Source organism: Leptidea sinapis, chromosome Z (genome assembly GCF_905404315.1).
Source record: "Leptidea sinapis chromosome Z, ilLepSina1.1, whole genome shotgun sequence".
Lineage (NCBI taxonomy): Eukaryota > Metazoa > Arthropoda > Insecta > Lepidoptera > Pieridae > Leptidea > Leptidea sinapis.
The window spans coordinates 21,364,313-21,386,120 of NC_066312.1; the positions used below are offsets into that span (position 1 = coordinate 21,364,313).

At 33.6% G+C, this 21,808-nt stretch overlaps 1 protein-coding gene across 2 annotated transcripts; it reads left to right on the forward strand.

Annotated features, from left to right (window-relative positions):
* Positions 1 to 6,616: 6,616 nt before the first annotated feature.
* Positions 6,617 to 19,959, forward strand: LOC126978962 (histone deacetylase 3-like). 2 transcript variants are annotated; one of them, XR_007732732.1, is made up of 10 exons: positions 6,617 to 6,717; positions 6,823 to 6,875; positions 6,955 to 7,218; positions 10,416 to 10,604; positions 12,991 to 13,265; positions 13,820 to 14,007; positions 14,153 to 14,293; positions 15,575 to 15,684; positions 16,372 to 18,805; positions 18,853 to 19,959. XR_007732732.1 is itself a non-coding variant. In XM_050828092.1 (9 exons), exons 3-9 carry the CDS (start codon positions 6,978 to 6,980, stop codon positions 16,533 to 16,535), a joined length of 1,308 nt encoding a protein of 435 aa, XP_050684049.1. In that variant the 5' UTR covers positions 6,617 to 6,717; positions 6,823 to 6,875; positions 6,955 to 6,977; the 3' UTR covers positions 16,536 to 19,959. The 2 variants fall into 2 exon arrangements, 1 of the variants encoding a protein (XP_050684049.1); XM_050828092.1 differs by having other exon boundaries at positions 16,372 to 19,959.
* The last annotated feature ends 1,849 nt before the right edge of the window (positions 19,960 to 21,808 follow it).

The following is a 21,808-nucleotide window of genomic DNA, read 5'->3' on the forward strand; positions in this document are numbered from 1 at the left end:
TGATTTGACATAAGTTTGAAATAGTAGTAATTACAGTATGGCGATTGGTGACGAAGTAAAATCCGGCTGTTTGAAAGTGAACTTTTGCTTAAAACGTAGTACATTTCAGCTATCCGTCGTAAATTATAGCCGTCATCTGTCAATCTATCATTGCCTGCACGTTTCATACAATCCAGTGAATCGCTTTTTTCTTACAGTTTCGTTAGGCTGCCTAAAATTAAATAATACTATAGTTAAAAATATAACAATAAATTACAAAGAACAAAATCTTGATTTATAATGTTTTTTTCTTTTATTTTATTTTCTCGCCATAAAATGAGAAAGTCAAAGACAGAGCTATGCACCCATCGACAAAGGTATGTTAGAGATTTATGAATATGAATAAAAGCGGTTCAATCAGAGGCAGGAAAATGATTGGATACCTAACAAGACATCTAAAATGTGTTCATTTCGTTTTAAAAATGAAGATTTCTACTCCAAAGAAGAAAATCACGATGCCTTCTAAAAGCGTTGTACCAATTTGTACGATGCGTTTTTATTTGGTTTGATGATAATACGATTTTGTTCAAGTATCAACACCATATTTTTGAGTAAATTCTTTTGCTACTAAAGGATTGGATTAACTCCCATTTGGATTTATTTTTACATAAACACCCAATTACATTTGTTTCCATGAGTGCGGTGAGTTTTTGTTTTTTTTGTAGATTTATACTCAATATTCGGTGAGTTGCTATTACACAATTTTATTATGTGAGACATCACATTGTAATAATTATAATCACAGAACAGGTAAAATACATTAGAATGGCCATCACAAGTACCTACGCTCGCCACAGGTGACTTTGAGCGGGATAGCTTCGTCTAGAAAAAAACAACCCAAGCGGACACACGAAGGCCAGACAACCTAAATAAATACAGTAAGTAAGCTGTTTATAATATTAAGTTTTATTTTGTTTAGGGCTTGGCACTGACTTGAAAGCTATCAATAGGTAGCACATATATGTATACTCGTATAATAGTATTTTAATAATATTAAAGGTAATGGTTTGCATAACGGGTGTATTAAATTAAATATTTAGTTATTTGATACTCTTCCGTTCTTGAAGTCAGTTTTTTTAAACGTAGTTTATTTTTTATTTGACACATTCTGATATTTTACAGACTCGATTCATATCTTTAGACAGATATAAAATTTTCCTGTGTCTAATGTCAATTAAAGGTATATTCTGGTCTATTCAAGGCTATCTGTCTTGAATTACTTTGTTAAATGGCATAAATATAAGCATTTTAGAAATTATTTATGTTTTAGTTTTTCATTAGGTATATGCTATCTAGCGTTTTGCAAATTGACAAGTATTTTAAATTTTGTAACCGTTGCTTTAGAAAATAAAGAGATATTATTCATTATTTTTGACTTACTGATGATAAGGGAGATTGTTATCATCGGTCGTTTCTCGAAGTCTGAATTTTTATCTAACAAGTAATAATAGCACACCGCGGCATTATAACACTATTCATCGTAGCTATCTTCCTGGCGCACTCTAAAATTGACAACAAGCAGTAAAAAGAAGTACAAACGGTTTAAGTATGATTGTTTTATAATAGTGACGGCGAGGCTATTCTGCCTTTCCAGCCTTATTTTTTGAACAGAAAACCTAGAATATCACGACATAATATAAAGGGTAAAAATCTTCGGATTATTGTTGTGAATTTCCTACCTTACTGAATATTTTGTTTCATATGATATTTGGTTTTATAAATTATCCAAAGTATTAATATTCAATAAAAAGTAAATTAAATTTCCTACAGTTCAGTATATAAATATAACACCTAGATACTGAACATCTATTTAAATATATTTAAAAAAATATAATGAATATAACAAAAAAAAAAATCATTTATTAATATAAAAGGGTTATGAATGTATTGCCACGCGTGCAATATCTGTTCATCACCAGTTTCGCGGTTATCCTTCTGCAGAAATTTCTTAAATTATTACAATGAAGCATATTAGCAAATAAAGAACAAATAAAGTCGATTATAAAACCAAATATAGTTACAAATAAAACCAATTGTTTTCCTTGAAAATCCTCGTTTATTCCAAAATATAATCGATTCAACTTTTGTCGAAAGAAAGGTCTGTGTAAAATAAGACAAAACTACAAATCAAATAATTTGCAAGTTTTTTAATAGATTGTTACAATGATATTATATACAATAAGGAGGTAGATATCACACTAGCGCGCGCAAACTGTTGCAGACAAATTTAGACAATTTTCGTAATTTCATTTAGTCGGCTAATAGCAGCGAGCTAAGCAGAACGTTTTCATGGCGTGACAATAATAATCTAAAATGCCAATCTGTGTGTTAAGAAAATGTAAAAACTATATTTGCAAGATATATAAGAGTGAAGGTATTTCATACCATACGAAATTATAAAAAGATCGTCGTATTTCTATTTTATCACGATTTTATATCTTATTTACAAATAAATCTCGAATTATTAACGTGGTGGTTCGAGCAAGAGAGAGAATATGATGTCAACTGCAGCGCGCAATGACAATAGTATGTGTCATAGATTAATCAACCAGAAGTAAAATCGTAGGCGAAATACATAACGTTCGTAACCACTTGATAGCGGAACTTGAGTTTTCTTGTTAGTTAGTGAGCGTCTTTCTTAAATAATATTATGATGATTATGATAAGTTCTGGCTTTCAAAGTCTTATACTAAGGTGGTATATAATGAGATTAGTAATAGCAGGCTATTTGGTATTTAATTAGTAATTTATCTTGGAATGTATGGAACGTACCAGGAGGTCTACTCGTAGAATCGACATCGACACATTTGGAACGATACGATAATACTCCGAATATACCGCAACTACCCTGTCTGCTGCGGGATGATCGAGGTAGTATATTTTAGGACAATTTTGGAAATGATGTAAAAAAGGCATTGTTGCAGTGAATGTAATACGAAATTAAATATTTTTTAATAAACAAGTGCGTATAGCTGAACGTATAGCTGTGATCGCAATTTTCACAATTTTACAGTGATTTTTTTAATAATGTTATCTCAAATAACAGTACTATTAATGGTAACCACAAATGAAAGTAATAATCATTGTTAACTAAATAAAATAAATTAAATTTTGACGAGTTATGGTTTATAAAATTTATGTCAGTCAACTTTGACACTCTACGTTGGAAAAAAAATATACTACACTACCTATGGCAAGTTTTTTTAAAAGATGGCCCATTTAGTCGAGATTTCAAAATAGTACAACGCTTGCCACGTTTCTTGCCAATAAAACTGCTATTTCGTATTTTTTGCGAAAGAAACTCATTGAAATTTAATCAAAATAAAACGGTAAATTATCGTAACACTTTATTATCCTAAAATTAAAGCAGATGCTCAAATTGTTTCCCTCCAGCACGAATACAAGCTCTGCATCGCCTCAGAAATGACCTGTTCACCAGTCTTGCAAATCTCCTCGCATTGATTTCTTCTGATGCTGCATCAATTTTTGGCGCAATTCTGTTACATTTTGAATTGGTTTTGAGTAGACCTTTTCTTTTATGCATCCCCAGTAAAAAAAATCTACTGGATTCAGGTCTGGGGACCGAGGGGCCATGAAATTGGTCCAAGGCGTCCGATCCATTTACCGGGATATAATTCGTTTAAATATTCTTTTACAGGCCGGGCATAATGTGCTGGGCAACCATCTTGTTGATACCACATTTCTCTGTAGATGTTGAGTGGTACATCTTCTAGCAATGTCGGCAAATCATTTTGAAGAAAATGCAAGTAGGTGGCGCCATCTAAATTTTCAGTGAATTCAAATGGTCCAATTATTTGACCATTTAATATTCCTGTCCACATGTTGACTTTAAATTGGTATTGGGATCGATCCTCACGCATCAAATGCGGGTTTTCCGTATGCCGACTATGAAGGTTATGTAAGTTTAAATAACCATCTCTTTTAAATGTCGATTCGTCAGTCCACAAAACTTTATTTAGAAAATCTGGATCTTCACGAATTTTCGCTAACATGGTTCTGCAGAAATCAACTCTGGGTGCGTGATCACGTGGTAACAAGCTCTGCACACGTTGTACATGGTAAGGATGAAAATCGTATCGTTTTAAAATTCGATGTGCGGTACTCTTCGCCACACCCGTTGCAATTTCAATCGCACGTACTGAGGTACTGGGGTCATTTTCAAGTTCAGCGTCGTAGTTTCCTTTAGGTCTCCCACCAGATGTACGAGCACTGGGTAATCGTCCTTCCGATAATCTGGGTGCCGCTCCACATTCGGGTACCTCTCCCGATACAGTCGAGCTGCCGCAGAGGCATTACAATGGCACTCACCGTAGATAAGATGCATATTTGCATATTCTTGCGGTGTGTACAAATGCGGCATGTTGTTCACACACAGTTTGCACAGCACAAAGTCCAAAAAACAAAGCCAGAGTCGTCAAGTACGGATAGAGTATCAAGTCCAGGGTAATACAAGCCAAAGTCGATAGTACGAAAGTAGCACGATTACGAGAGATGCGCAGTAAACGAAGAAACGATGCGTACTAAATGTTATTGTTTAAATTTTATTATGAACGACTGATGAGTCGTTGTGAGTGAGACGGATAGTGACGTCTCGTTTTGACAAATACCATAACTACTATCCATTTCTTTTTATCACTTTTGTTCATTACAAACAATGGAGACTTCGAACTTTTCAAACAAAAGAATATCAGGTATTTTTTTTTACTGAGGGTGATCCCTACGCATAGCATACGAAATAGCAGTTTTATTGGCAAGAAAAGTGGCAAGTGTTGTACTATTTTGAAAGCTAGACTAAATGGGCCATCTTTTAAAAAAAGTTGCCATAGGTAGTGTGTTACATTTTTTTTCCAACGTAGAGTGTCAAAGTTGACTGACATTAATTTTATAAACCATAACTCGTCAAAATTTAATTTATTTTACTTAGTTAACAATGATTATTACTTTCATTTGTGGTTACTCTTAATAGTACTGTTATTTGAGATAACATTATTAAAAAATCACTGTAAAATTGTGAAAATTGCGATCACAGTACCTAAAAATGCGACAAAGGGTGTCAAATTTTTAACATTTTCGAAAAATGTCTGTCATCGCTTGACTAAGTGACATAGATTTTTTTTCTTATTTTTTTCATAACTGGTATATCTTGGCCTCTCGCCCGGTACCAGGTTATCGTTGAGTTTTGGGACACCCTGTATAAAATCAAAATCAAAATCAAAATCAAAACGTTTATTGAACTCATAACATTGATTTACAATGGCTTAAGTTCAGTCATACACTAAATTTCATAATAATAAATAAATAATATCAAACAGATAAAATTAAAATCAAACAAATCAAATAAGTAATATAAATAACATCAAACAATTAAAATCACACTTTAAGTAGATCAATTCAATTCCAGGCTGCTTTATCATTTAAATAATCTTGGATATTGTAATAGCCTTTGCTGCTTAATTTACTTTTTGTGTAGGCTTTGAATTTATTTATAGACATATTTGCTATATGTTCGGGGAGTTTATTATAGAAGCGAACACACTGACACCTAAAGGAATTACTGACTTTATGGAGTCTTGTGGCAGGCATGACAAGTCTACCCCTATTTCTAGTATTAATACTATGTAAGTCACTTAGTTTTGTGAACTTATTTTTATTCTTTTGTACAAACATCAAATTCTCGTAAATGTATTGTGAGGCCACTGTCATAATACCTATTTCTTTAAACTTATTCTTTAACGAAATTCTAGATCCCATGTTATAAATGGCTCTAACGGCTCTCTTCTGCAGCACAAATATCGTATTGATCTCAGCAGCATTACCCCATAAAAGGATACCATAGCTCATAATGCTGTGGAAGTAACTAAAATATACTATTCTGGCCGTATCTATGTCAGTCAGTTCTCTTATCTTCTTAACCGCATATGCTGCAGAGCTTAATCTGTTTGCTAAGGCAGATATATGGTCACCCCACTGAAGCTTCTCATCTAGAGTTATACCCAAATATATAGACTAAAACATGCCCTTTTGTTGCAATCTCGCTTACTGAAAAAATATTCGCTGATATTTTGTTACTTACGCTACATTATTACCTACGCCTTCTATTTAAATCTTTTCATTACTAGCCGTAGAGATTTCAGTCCTAACATTTGTGGCAAAATTAATTAGCATAGTCGTATGATAAACAAAGTAGCGTGTTTAAGTACGGAAGCCGAGTCACGCTCTTGGAGTTGGAACAACCGTCAAAGAGGCAAAGTTTCTCAAAAAATTTTCTTATTGAGCTTAAATTGTTCAACTTACCACATGAGTCTATTTAAAGTTATTTATAATGTCAATAAGACATTTTAAAAATAATACAAAATCAGTGCTATCGTCGAACCAAACACATAGATGTTCAACATCATTTCATACAAGAATGTGTTGAAAATAAGATAATAACGTTGCTCTATAAACCTTGTAACAAAAACCCGTGTTAGTTTGTAATACATTTGGGCTTGCAGCCCTTGCCAGTAAATATAAAAAATAACATGAACAATATTTTTATTTACATATTTTGGCTTGGTAATTTGTGGTCGTTATCTGTTGATACAGTACGCACTACGCAGTATACAGTACAGAGGAAACTTTTTGTCGCTAGGTGAACTCGCTAAACTAGGAACCGAGGTAAGAACTTAGAAGTGTACTAATCTCTTGAACCACGTTAATATTTCATTAAAAGGCTAATAATATTTCATGTAAATGTTACAACATGTTTTTTTTCAATTGCAGTGCGCCATCACTAAGGGATATCAATTCAAGTTAATAAACACCTAAAAATTTAAGTATGGTCAATTTTATATAGTTAAACACCAAGCATTTGGTTGCTATTGCTGTTCTGCTTGAAATTATTTTACTTTTTAGGCAAACATTTTTGTACTGCCGCTATGACGCAGCACAGGGTGGCGTATTTTTATAACTCCGATGTTGGAAATTTCCACTATGGACCCGGACATCCAATGAAGCCTCATAGACTGTCTGTTACCCATAGCTTAGTTATGAACTATGGTCTCCATAAGAAAATGCAGATATATCGACCTTACAAAGCTAGTGCACATGATATGTGCCGATTTCATAGTGAGGATTACATAGAGTTCCTCCAGAACGTTACTCCACAAAACATACAAAGTAAGTAATTCTTGTATCAATTTGTGTTAATTTAAATTGATTATAATAACAAATTCTCCAATAGCGTGTTGAATATATTTTATATGTGATTGAAGAACAAATTAGCATATTCATCACCACAGGAGCCACAGGAGTGTTGGTAAGCTTCTAGAAAGGTGTGTCATACACGTTTCTTGACACATTGAATGCCAATAAGGACCACTGAACAGAAATCTGTGGCCACCATACAAAATATGAAATATATCAAAAGTAATATTGCAATTGCAAGTATACACAATTTTACAAATTCACATTAACACATAATTTTGGCACTGAGTATTTTGAGCTCATTAGCCATCCTTGTCGGCATTGTAATACCTCCTGTAAGTATTGTTTTTACGCAATTCCATTATTGAGAAAGATTTCCGATACAGTTAAAAAGGCTGTTCCGCTAATCTTTTCTGTGTTTGCACCAGAAATAAAAAGTGAACAATATCTTCTTTTGTATGCAGCCCGACTTATGTGTAGCAAGTTGTTCCAAAATTTATCAAACCAATCCACATTGTGTTTGATAAAAAAAAAAAATTATTTTGTTTTTCATTGACAAGAAATTGTTTCAAGCATTATTATGATAAAATGTTTTTTCAAATCTTTTCACGTAATCAACATAAAGATTACATAATCTGAAACCAGTGTTGTAAAAGTATTTTTTTGGTTATCAAAACTAACTAAAAATCCTAATTTTAATCCTTATAAGCCTTTATCCCACATTATGGAGTCGGCACTCCAGTTGTGACTCAATATTATAATATTGAATTTTTATTTATGATATTTAGAGATGAGACAAGCAGGATGTTCAGCTGATAGTAATTGATATGCCCTGCCCATTTCAATGCAGTAACACTCAGGATTCTTGAAGAGTGGCACTGCATTGAAATGGGCAGGGCATATCAATTACTATCAGCCGAACATCCTGCTTGTCTCATCTCTCATTATGATAAATAAAAATTCAATTGCGCTCGTCACCTTGAGACAAGATGTTAAGTCTCATTTGTTCAATAATTTCAACAATAATGTTAAAACATTACTGATTCACGGCAGAAATAGGTGCCGTTGTGGTATCCATAATCTAGTCTGTGCAAAGAGCCTCCCACTGGTAGATAGTAGTAAGATATGAGACAAGCAGGATGTTCAGCTGATGGTAATTGATATGCCCTGCCCATTTCAATGCAGTACCACTCAGGATTCTTGAAAAACTCAAAAATTCAGAGTGACACTACAATTGGGCTCGTCACCTTGAGATAAGTTTCATATGTCAAATAATTTCAATAATAATGCTAAAATATTACTGATTCACGGCAGAAATAGGCGCCGTTGTGGTACCCATAATCTAGCCTGTGCAGAGAGCCTCCCACTTTTAGAATTCCAGTCTATTTTAATATAACTTTGTGATGATTATTTAATACTAGTGACCTCGACGCTCGTCCATCGTGTGTCTTCTGCCTGGTCTAGTGAACAAACCATATTTTCAATTCCCACTGGTAAATGATTTACATTTTGCATTATTCTTGAAATAAACATTGAGAAACTATAAAAATTGAGCCTCGATTATGTAGTGTTGGAGACTTATTTTTATTTTATATTTTTAGTAGGATGAAAAAAAGACATTCATAGTCAAAAATCGGTCCAATGATCGATTTCAGACCGCCATCTCTACTACCTCGCAACATGACATGACTGACATTTAGGTCTACCATAGGCCATCGCTGTCGCCCGGCCGCCAGAGCCATAACAGTTTGTTAATCTTTGTTGTGTCCATCAGGTTTTTACTCTCAGCTCAAACTTCATAATTGTAAATAATATATTGTAAATATTTATAGAGTGATCACATACCTTTTTTATGGTGAACTACTTAATTACAGTTTAACATGTTTACTTAATGACTAATTTGCATACTTTAGGAATAGGATAGGACTTTTAATTTTCTTTAGTTTGTGTGGTTGTGTAATACTGACTGTACTTATATAATATATGACTGTGAAAATGATCAATAAAATCTCCAAAAGTTGAAATACTTAGTTGCACTTACTACCTGCGTAATAGTGTAACCCAAAACATTTTTTGTCCTTATAAGCGTTTTATATTAATGTACATAAATGTTGTTGCACTTTAAAATGTAAATCCTTTGATTAATAAATATATTATTATTTTATAAACTATGTGTTTTATTCCACAGTTTAGTGTAGTGTAGTTTATTTGTAAATATTTACACAAGGAAAGTCTAATAAAAATCTGCAAGTCTGCTAAGTAAGTAGGTAAAAAATATGTAATTAGGCCGTCCTTGGTTTGGTAGGTCAAGTAGTAGGTCCTCTTTCCGAAACGTAATGAAATGAAGGACTTCCGATTCTCCGAATGGTCCGAAACTAGTCGGTACACACACCAATGAATCGTGAGTTAAGTCGTATTAATAAATAAGTTGACAATGTCTCACGAAAGTTTTATTAATGTAATGAAATTAATTTAATTAAGAGAATTTCGAAGTTTATAGGTTCTGTTATGTCAATCAATGTACATAACCTGGACGTCATATGAATTGCTTTGATTTTGAGGTTGTCACGTTTTATCAAATAATATCAAAAGCCGGGTTTTGATTTAAAAAATGATAATTGGGGGGCAATCAGTTTATGTTTACGTATCATCTAAAAGAACTTTGAATTTGATGCAAGTCTAGGCAGCGGTCCATACATTTTTGGGCAATCTCCTTTGTTGGTGAACACTTGATGGTGCAAGAAACTATCATACATGAAATTCTGTTGTAGTTAATCCTTACATCAGTATACTTATTGTAACACAATGCTGCTATTTAGCAAATACTTATATTTGTATTGTTTATAATATGACAAAAGTGACTAAGTATAGAAACAAATTTTATTTGAATATCACTGTAAACATTCATATTAATAGTTAAAAGTTTTATTGCTGTATTGTCAAATGAAAACTACTTAGTTTTTTACTTTTTATTTAAATCTGTATTATCAAACGAACATTAATGTAATTTTAAATGAGGAATAGGCCTCTTTTAATTGTTAATCTAAAATAAAACCCATACAAGAACCCACTCATAAAATATTATCAAATAAAGTTTTAGGGAAGGGAATCAGGGAAGAACCAACAAAAAATATTGTATAAATTTAGTATAAAAGTAATTTTATTTTCAGGTTTTTCAAAAGACTTACTACATTATAATGTAGGAGACGATTGCCCAGTGTTTGAAGGGCTGTTTGAATTCTGCTCAATGTATACTGGTGCTTCTCTAGAAGGGGCAATGAAACTGAATAGTAATGCTTGTGATATAGCAATCAATTGGTCTGGTGGATTGCACCATGCCAAGAAGTTTGAACCATCTGGTTAGTACTTATGTAATTTCACATTATGTGCTATATTTAAAAACTTCTAAAAAGGCTGATGTTATTTTATTTTCAAAGCCAAAGTCGAACAAACATTCTTTAAATACACTCAGACTGAGCTGTTTTGAATCATCATTATAAATATATGTTCGGAATAACTAAAGCACCCTAACGCCTAGGAAAAAATTATCAGAGTGAATTTTTACGATGCGCTCGTACTTCGTCACGCAAATTGGACATCCTGACGTTAGCTGGTCAACTAGACCATTTGTATCATTCAGCTACCGAGCCTCTTGTAACTAATATGCCTACTGAATCACAACCAATGGACGAGAATAAAAAAACAAATAACAAAAAAAAAATATTGAATTAGGCGTTACTTTGCGGAAATCCATAATTATACAAATGATTTAAGTTTTCTTTAGTGTTAATTCCGCCAATATTTGTTTTTAAAAACAATTTCGAAAAATCCGGCGTTTATAAACTAAGTTGTGACTCTTGTAACGGGGTATATATAGGTCAAACAGGTCGAAATTTCGAAATAAGATTAAAGGAACATATTGCCGCATTTAGGAATAATCATCCCGAAAAATCACACTTCGCGAAACATTTAATTGATAAAGGTCACTCACTCGGAAACAATAATAATTTTAATATTTTACATACATGTGAAAAAGGATTTCGCTTAAATCAATAAATTAATAATAAAACACAAAAATAACATGTTTACATTGTTGAATGAACAAACGAATTTAGTCCCATCACCTTTGTTACGTGTCTCTTCCGGGGGTAATACGTCACAACAGCCGATCAATCACAGCGCGTCATATCATGGGACGAGGGTATAAAAGAGCGGCTTCCGGCTCATTTGATTCAGTCTCGTGCCAGATTTTGGCGAGACAACACGTCCTGAGGATGCCTCGTGTAGAGGCGAAACACGTGTCGAATTGTTTTTAAAAAACATATATTGGCGGAATTAACACTAAAGAAAACTTAAATCATTTGTATGAACAAATAACAATAAAACAACCGACCTCCAAAACAATAGATATAAAATGCACTTAAAAGTATAAAAAATAACTTGGTTTGTAACTACATACATTGTTATATGTGAGATGTGCTTGAGTGGCACGCGCCACGTAAGGACGCGAAAGCGGGGCCGCGGCGGGATTTTGTCACTCCAATGTGGTGCAGTGTTTCTGTATTATACAGAATGGATTGTCATACTATTTCACAGAAGTATTGTGCAATTAATTTTAAATTAAAATCCCTAAATTATAAAAGTGAAATTTTCAAAGAAAATAAATATCAAAATTAAACTTCATTTCAAGATTTAAACATTTCACTTGAACTTTAAGAAAGTCCAATTAATAAATTCATTGATGAGTGAATCACTTGAAACAATCGCGCGCTGCGGAAGGCACCCGCTTGTAATCACGGACACTCCAGAGATTGGACATATATCCCGGAAGCTCGTGGGGAAAACTAAATCAACAAATGTAGGAGCAGGTGTACTCGTAATACCCCATAATTCTTGTTTATCGATACTTTATTTTCAATTACTTACCAACAACCTAAACTAGGTAAACTATTATTTTTGTGTATTTGAATGTTTTTATATTTTTTACGATTAATGAATGAATGGATAAAGCTTTGTAAAAATAGAATTTATTTTTGTATATTCAATACTTACGAAATCACTGTTTTCTGAGTGACTTCTTGAGCAGCGAACAAGTAAGTTGGTACGATTTTTGATAGGTTGCTTTCAAATTACAAAACAAGTACCTGATAAATTGTTATTGTTTAGTTCTTCCTTATGCACAATAATTATCTCTAAACTACTTCATAATTTATAAAAACAAACTTACGAAGCCGTTTAATTTTAAATACTTAGGGTGTAGTATTCTTACAATAATCATTACAGAACTATTTCAAATTAAACTCAAACAGCTTCTTGTTTATCGATTACAACTCCCTTTAAAGCTCATTATCGATAGAAGATGGGTTTACCCTACGCCGCACGAAGTTCGACCGTTGCCTTTGAATAGCGCCGCTGGCCGTCAATGAGAAACCGCTAGCATGTGTATTCTAGCCTAAACATATGGTCGGATTTGGTACGGCCGCGGCGCTGCTATTCAACTTTTGAGCGGCCTTATGATATTGAAATATTCAAGTTCATTGAATCTCTGGCCTAGTGACCCAATTCTCCAGTACTTTCAAATTTGCTCAAAATGAAACTATACTTTTGACAAAATTAATGCACGGATTCTATTTATTTTTGGTAGCAAACATGCTAACAAGTATGTAAGTACCTACATGTATTTCATATATGCTAGTTCCATACTGTATATATAATGACAAGCACTTAAATATCTTTATTTCTCAGGTTTCTGCTATGTAAATGATATTGTAATTGCCATTTTGGAATTACTCAAATATCACCCTAGAGTGCTGTACATAGACATTGATGTCCACCACGGTGATGGTGTCCAAGAAGCATTCTATCTGACTGATAGAGTTATGACAGTTAGCTTTCACAAATATGGCAGCTACTTCTTTCCTGGCACTGGTGATATGTATGAAATTGGAGCAGAAAGTGGAAGATACTTTTCTGTTAATGTGCCACTCAAGGAAGGGATTGATGACCAAAGCTATGTACAGGTATGTGGTACTATATTTATTATGTGGATAACAATTTTCAGGACGACCCAGGTATTTTTTGTATCTCGAAATGGGCAGTTACATTTTTTTATGAAAAGGGACGAGACGAGAAGGACGTTCAGCTGATGGTAATTGATACGCCCTGCCCATTACAATGCAGCGCCGCTCAAAATCTCAAAAATTCTGAGCTGCACTACAACTGCTCCTCAGATTGAGACATAAGCTGTCAAGTCCTATTTGCCCAGTAATTTTACTAGCTAGCTAGCCATAGCACCCTTCAGACCGAAACACAGTAATGCTTACACATTACTGCTTCACGGCAGATTGGATCAAATTTACTACACGAAGATGTTTAGTGGTAAAAACCGATCTAGTTAAAGCGACCGACTACACAAGAATGGAATATTTTTGGTGATAAGTGTTTACTGGCACTGTTTTTAAAGACTTATCTGACCGAAGGTATCATGTTAACTTGAGTAAAATATGAAATTTCTAAATTCACAGGAAAGCTCGTTCACAAAAGTCCACTAAATTAATATCATCAATATTTCCAGGTTTTCAAGCCGGTAATATCGAATGTGATGGAGTTCTACCGTCCCACCGCAATAGTGCTTCAGTGTGGAGCCGATTCCCTCGCCGGGGACAGGCTCGGATGCTTTTCGCTGTCCACGCGGGGACACGGCGAATGTGTCAAGTTTGTGAAAAGCCTCAACTTACCGACACTAGTTGTTGGTGGTGGCGGGTAGGTGTATAAAGTCACTGACACATTCTATTAATAATTGCTTTCTCTTGTATAACTTTTGCTTGAATTCATAATATCTTAATTAGATTTTAGTTTTACAATCTGTTTAATAATAAAATATGAGAGAAGTTTTTATTAATTCCAGATATACCCTTCGTAACGTGGCACGGTGCTGGACCTATGAGACATCCTTGCTCATTGACGAGGAAATATCTAATGAACTGCCGTACACTGAGTATGTTGAGTTCTTCGCACCGGACTTCCAGTTACACCCTGATGTTGCCGGGTATGCGTTTAGTTATTTTTAAATGAAAGCAACTTTAATTTTATTTTATGATATTATATATGATATATATTATGATTTAATTTTATTTCTGGTAATAAAGATATTATATAAACTGATACTGAAATATATGGTCCACGTCGTGTATAGGGTATTCATTTCTCATTTTTCATGAAATTAATAGTCAATACAATGCAGCTATTCCTTAAAATTAAAAAGAAATTTATAGGCTAGCTGAATTTTTAGGGCCCTTTCTTCACGTCGGAGGCACATCTTTTCATGCGAATTCAAATCTAATATATAAAATTCTCGTGTCGCGGTGTTTGTAGTTAAACTCCTCCGAATCGGCTTGACCGATTCTCATGAAATTTTAGGTTTTTAGGTAGGTATGAGATCTTTCATCCCCCTAAATGTTAAGAGTAGTCCACCCCAATTTTTTTTATTTTCTTGACAATTTTTTAATTAATTTTATTATGATTCAGCATTTAAAGTAGATACAACTTCAAATTTTCGCCCTTCCACGATCTAAACTATTTTTGTATCGCGATTTTTATGTTATTCTGTTCCATCCACAAATCCGCTATAGGGTTGCAAGATGGCAATCGAATACAATAATTGTAGTACGATAAATTTGGTAGGTCTGAGAATCGGTTGCATCTACTTTTTATACCCCAAAAACTTTCTAATTACTTTATATGGCAATACAACGTTTGCTGGGTCAGCTAGTTGTTTTATAAAAATCTATGGTGAAATCAACTCATTATGCTTTTTGTTAAAAGTACGAGTAAATGAGCCATCTGATGATAAGTGACTTCTTATATAATAATATGAGGTAAAGCAAACGTGGTATGACCTGCATGCATCACATGGCATTGCGCCTGCAACCCTGAGACTTGATGGTTGAATTTCTCATATGTCTATAATACTACCACACTCACTGACATTCGCACCGTTCAGATCGGAACTGCAGAAATCGGTGTGGTGACATAAGTGGTTGGGACGAACATTGCACATACTGCTAGTTCTACTGCTAATACAGAAATAGGTATGGTGGCATTAGTGGCTGGGACGAACGAAGTCATACCCTTTGTACATACCTCGTCAGTTTAATTAATTGGTTCTTAAAATTACCGATCGAATGGCGATCGCTGTTTAAACAATTGGTTATAGAAAAAAAGAGAGGACCATCTTATTAAAATCCAGTGTTGTTGGTTTCAAATTTTTAAAAGAATTTTGGTATTTTTATGTGTACATGCTTTAATTATCACTAATTCCATCTTGTAGCTCTCCAAACGCGAATACGAAACAATATCTGGAGACTATCACAAAGTTCGTGTACGACAATCTCAAGATGTGTCAAAATTCACCTGCAGTACAAATGACACATGTTCCAGGTATGTCCTTATTCGCCCTAATCTGTTATAAATATTTGTATTTTTGTTTTGTAATCAATAAACTCACGAATGACCAATTTTTGAAATTATTTTACATGTAGAATGATATCTTGTCACTGAGTAACATGTGCTGTTATATTATTAATAAAAATTAGAGATCCTAACGAAAATAGTAAAAATATGTGATAATTCTCATATTTTTACTATTTTCCTCAGCGTGAGACCTATGGTAAGTTTTATATTTTGCAGACATACTTCTTCAAAGCCAAGCAATGTTGTGGACATATCTATTCCGTCATAACCATAGTAAACAATATAAATTCGAATTTTTATAGACCGAAATTTCCTCACTTCTCTGGTACCACCAACTTTTACCAACTTGCCAGTAAACTATTAAGTGTATATGTATAGTGGATAAGGGTTAGATTGGGGTAAAATTTTATGGTCACAGTTTGAGTAGGTCTAAGACAAATGATACTAGAAGCTGCGGGAAATTTTATACAGGGAATTTTATCTATCAAATCTGTTTTTTAGTTATCTAATTTTTATATTCATTCTTATCTGGGAAAAAAGGTTTTGTTATTATTATATAAATTAGGTCAGAATAAATGAAAAGATTTCGCCAATTTTTGATATGAATTCACAATTAACAATTAAGTCATCATTAATTAAATAATTTGTTTCCAGCTGATTTTCTCCCAGAAGATGCAAGGGTTAAAGAAGAACCGGATCCTGACGTTCGAATAAGCCAAGAGGAAGCAGATAAGATGGTTGTGGCTAAGAACGAGTTTTACGACGATGATAAAGATAATGACAAGGAGTCGCTCGCTCTAGTGAAGGCAGAGCAATAGAATGAAGCAGAGTTGCTTGCCCCAGTGATGATGACATAGCGTGATTGTTTAGTGACCCTGCCACTGAGCTAGAGGTCCCGGGTTCGAATCCCGGTAGGAGCAAACATTTATATGAAGAATATGGATGTTTGTTTCCAAGTTATGGATGTTTAAGTATGTGTGTATCGATGTATGTATTAAATGTATCGCTCTCTTGCACCCATATGCTATGGCTATGCCAAGTTTGGGATAAAAGTAAGACATGTTAATGATATAATATGATATGTTTAAGATAATTTGTCAATGCGTGTCAATATTATATAATATTAACACATAAGTGTTCTATCATTACTTCATATTGAATGACAAATATGTTATTCTTGTTTAATTTTAATTGTACTACATTATGTTTTATTATTTGACGTGCAGTGTAACTGTTTAAGGTTATATAAGTTATGTATGATTTGAAAGTATTGTACTATTTTGTCACTGTAAGTTTACTCACTTCACTGGGAGACCACTTTACGAAGAGTGTGTGTGCCATTATGAATTTCATAGTACATGTCGGTAATTGTGATGTAAATGCAAACACGTGAGGGTATTGCGGAGAATGACGTCACAGGAAGTGAACGCGGCCTACAAAACGGTTTTTTTAAGTGAGTAATTTATGATTCCAAGTTTGGGATAAAAGTATGACATGTTTAAGATATTTTGATGATATGTTTAAGATATTTTGATGGTATGTTTAAGATATTTTGATGACATGTTTAAGATATTTAGATGATATGTTTAAGATATTTTGATGGTATGTTTAAGATATTTTGATGACATGTTTAAGATATTTTGATGACATGTTTAAGATATTTTGATGATATGTTTAAGATAATTTGTCAATGCGTGTCAATATTATTATTATTAGTGCATTAGCACTATAGTGTGTGCGGAAGCGCTAGTCACCGCCTGAGGTATGTGAGCGGCAGGGCGGAGGAGGTACACAAACGTCAAGATAACTCATTCTGTCGTCGACCATATTATATATTGTGTGCGTCTTGTCAATCGCGCCCTCCCCCGTTTCACTCCCCCACATACCTCAGAAGGTGACTAGCGCTGCCGCGCGCACTATAATAATAATATTGACACATAATTGCACACATAATTGTTCTATGATTACTTCATATTGATTGACAAATATGTTATTCCTGTTTAATTTTAATTGTACTACATTATGTTTCATTACTTGTCGTGTAGTGTAACTGTTAAACGTTATATAAGTTATGTTTGGTGTCAAAGTATTGTACTACTTTGTCACTGTGAGTGTACTCACCTCACTGGGAGACCAGGTTGCGAAGAGTGCTTATGCCATTATGGCTTTCATAGTACATGTCGGTAGTTGTAATGTATATGCAAACAAGTGAGCGTATTGCGGAGAATGACGTCACAGGAAGTGAACGCGGTCTACAAAACAGTTGTTTGAGGGAGTAATCGAGTAATATTTAGTTACTGAAACATATGAAACGATGGGAAGTTAAAGAAGAGGTGATTATGATGGAGAGAGATGTTGAGTTTGTTTGGTCTTCTAGAGAGGATGCATGAAAGCAGATTGGCTGCACAAACTAATTTGGCCATCTTATTATACAGACAAGACTGAGTTTTATTCTATTTTTTTATAAAAGTAAAATATTGGCACATGTTTGATATGATGATTGAACATTCAATTTCAATATTATTTCTAAATAATCATGATAGTTTACTAAGTTTTATAAGTAGCACCATAAAACACCGTCAATAGAACGCTGAAAATAAATCGTTTAGATTTTTTTAATTGATCAAATGCTTAGTTAAAATAACTGAAGTATCTCAAGGAAATGATCTCATTTTTGATGTGTGAAACAATTTGAATTATTACTAACGTCCTACAGTATTTCAACTGTGGTTATTTGTTTTGATAAGTATACTTTATGTCGCCTCGGTTGAATACAATTAATACATATTATAAATCTATAAAAATTACCACATTTTGATATAAAAGATCCATCCACCTAGGCCATTCTACGATCAGGTCGGAAGTATAAAGTAAAACCCAAGAATGAGACCGCTTGTATCAAAGGTTTATACTTGTTGAAAAAACAATTGATGTATAGTTACCCCCCCAGTTGAATTTTATCGGGGCCTGAGGTAAATAGCGGGAGGGTCTCCCCTCGTTGTCAGCACGCCTTCAATGTAGTGCTGTGCCTTCGTTGATCGATGGTTGAGTTATCGTACACTTACCGTATTATCGCGTTAATACTAAAGTTGCGACCCGTTTTTTTCTTTAAATATTAATATTGACTGATCCGAGTCCGTCAGATTCCGTTCCGAAAAAACGAGTTTTTATTCATCGCCAAGCAAGAGAAATGGCGAAAGTTGTTTTAGACATTTGTGTTGAAGAAAGCCAGAACAAAAATTTGTGTTTGAATTATTAGTTTATAATGGTAAACTTAATGCATTTTTTAAATTTATCGACACACTCATGATTATGGTCGTTAATTATAATTATGTCACAGAATTATCATATTCCTGAGCTCTGCGTTCAATTCGCACGTTATCGGCACATAATTTGGTCAAGACCCTAGCAAGTGTCACTCCGTTAATTGGTTGCGCAACTGATAGGATACACTCCCTAAAGGCATAAAAGGCATTTATATTCTTAAATTTGATTCGACTACGAAACAGCCCAAGAACCTCAATATATTTTATTGCGCTCTCTTAAAATATACCATTTTGTACTTTGTCATTGCTATTGCTATAAAATAATAATTATGATAATACTGTCCCAAATTGTCAGAGCGTTTAGAAATTCTACTGTTCGTGAGCTGAGTATTTTTGTTATAAAACATTTACTTTCGAATTTAAATTTTTATATTATGTAATAATTTTATCCTAAGCATTGTATTTCATTCAAGTAACTATAAACACGTTAGTGTTGTAAACAGTGTTAATGTCGAAAGTATATTATTTGGTAACGTGAAAGCTACGTTCCGACGGTATGGTATGAAGAAATAGGGCCCTTAGTGAAATAATTTACAATTCATAAAAATTAAGTGCAAAATTCACCAAAAATACGTATAATTCCCAAAGAAAGTGGTGCTGTTTATAACGATCTCTTAGTTATATTATTGGTGTAAAATCTGTATGTAGAGTATTTCAAATTCTCGACATATTATCTGGTAAGGTTCTGTCAGACTCAAGGTGTCAGGTGAGCAATTATAAACCGTATGGTTTATAATTGCTTAACTTTATACAAGAGCATGCTATTTAGACTAAAACAGTTACTGTTTCGTGCATGCCCTTTCAAACGCAAATGACGGAAAATTGAGTCAGATAAAGCCTACCAACCTTGCCAAAAATTGTTTTTCTTCTGTACTTAAATTGGTTATATTTGTGGTTATTATATAAGCATGTAATTCTTATGTGTTTTATTTCAAACCTGTTATACCATTAGTGGCTTTGTGTGTCCTTAATATACGTCTATTTTTTGATAAGCTATTTGAAATTGTAAAGTAAGCTATATTAATTCCGTGATCAACTTTAATGTTTAAATAAAATGCTACAAGGCTAGGTCATATGCTTGTTAGGTACTTAACCATTCAGTAAACGAAAATACAACTCTAACCTCACCCAAATAGTTCTCCCCCGAATGGCGTTAAGAGTAACAAAAGTGGATGAAGTGAATAGGATAAACTGTCAAATTTTTTTATAACAAAAAAATATAAATTTAAGTTTCGCGCTCCCTTTTCACATTTAACTATTTCCTACTGTAGCGTCATATCGGTTAGGGTCAAGTATAAACCCGGATGTGATAAGCAAATAATAAAATCGCACATGAACAAGATCTCAGCTTACATTGTTAGGAATAAAATGGATGAAAATGGTGAATGCATATAAAACATGGAAGCATTTCTGACACTTTAGAATACCGCAACTACAACTATACCGTTAGTGGGCCGGGGCTTACAAACTGTACCGACACGCGGATCAGTTCAGTTAGGCAAGTGAGTACGATCGGATTTAAAAACAGATAAAACAAGGATATAAAGTAACTTCATGTATTATAAAGTGCTGCAGAAATTGTACGGATCGTCGCCCCAAGAGGAAATGAATCACTGTTCACGTGAAAGTAGAATAATTATATAAAAATACAATAAAATGTATTTTATTTGAGGGATGGCATTATGCATAGTGTATGCAGTAGCAGTTTTACTAACTTTTTATTATAGAATTAGTAGCCTGTTAGTACTGTTAGCAGCTTAGCACAATAAACACCCGTAGATTATTATCCATTATTATACTGTTAAGCTCGAATTCTTACATGTTATTCTAGCATCTGAATAATAATAATTACTAAACATTTTTAAGTTAGGCTATAAAATAAAATATGAAAAAGTTCATTACTATCAAAGGTAAGGAGATAAACTATTAATTTTCGAGGACGAACAATCGTGATATTTTTTAAATTGGTTTGTTGAATTTGTATGCGTACCTCAAAATTTTTGACTTTACGTCCGGTAGTCCGACATTAAATGTCATATTGCCTATTTTTGCCGTGAAGCAGTGTGTAATGTGTACACATTACTGTGTTTAGGTCTGAAGGGCGCCGTAGCTAGTGAAAATAGTGGGCAAATGAGTCTTCACGTGTTATTTCTAGCAATTATTATATTGCCGCTCAGAATTATCGGGTTTTTCAAGAATCCGGAGCGGCACTGCATTGTAATGGGTAGGGTGTATCAATTGCCATCAGCTGAACGTCCTGCTCGTCTCGTCCCTTATTTTCATAAAAAAAGTAAAAAAGTAAGTAATTTTATAGTAAAAGTAAGTTGTCTCTAGCAGCCTGTTTTACAGTTCATGTATGAGCTAATGAGTATATATTATTCTTATCTGAGCTAATAAAACTATCTTTTATTTTAGGTATACTATATTATATCTAATTACCAAATGCCTTATATTATAATGCAAAAAAATGTCGTTACAGTAGTAGATAGGTAGGTATGTATTATTTATCTAAAAAAAAACAAGGTTGGTACCCAGCTAATATAAGTGTGTGATAAATCCTTAGCAGATAGACATATAATAAACCTACTATAGATCAGCTGTCAACATATAATTTAAGACATAACCTCATTTTTATATCTTCGATTAGGTACTCGGCTCCTAGATTGACAAATCTTGCTAAATTTTCAAATATGGTTTATATAAATGTAACCTTTTAAATGGTGCTACCTTTATCTTATTATCACCTGGGCCCAGGAATATATGGA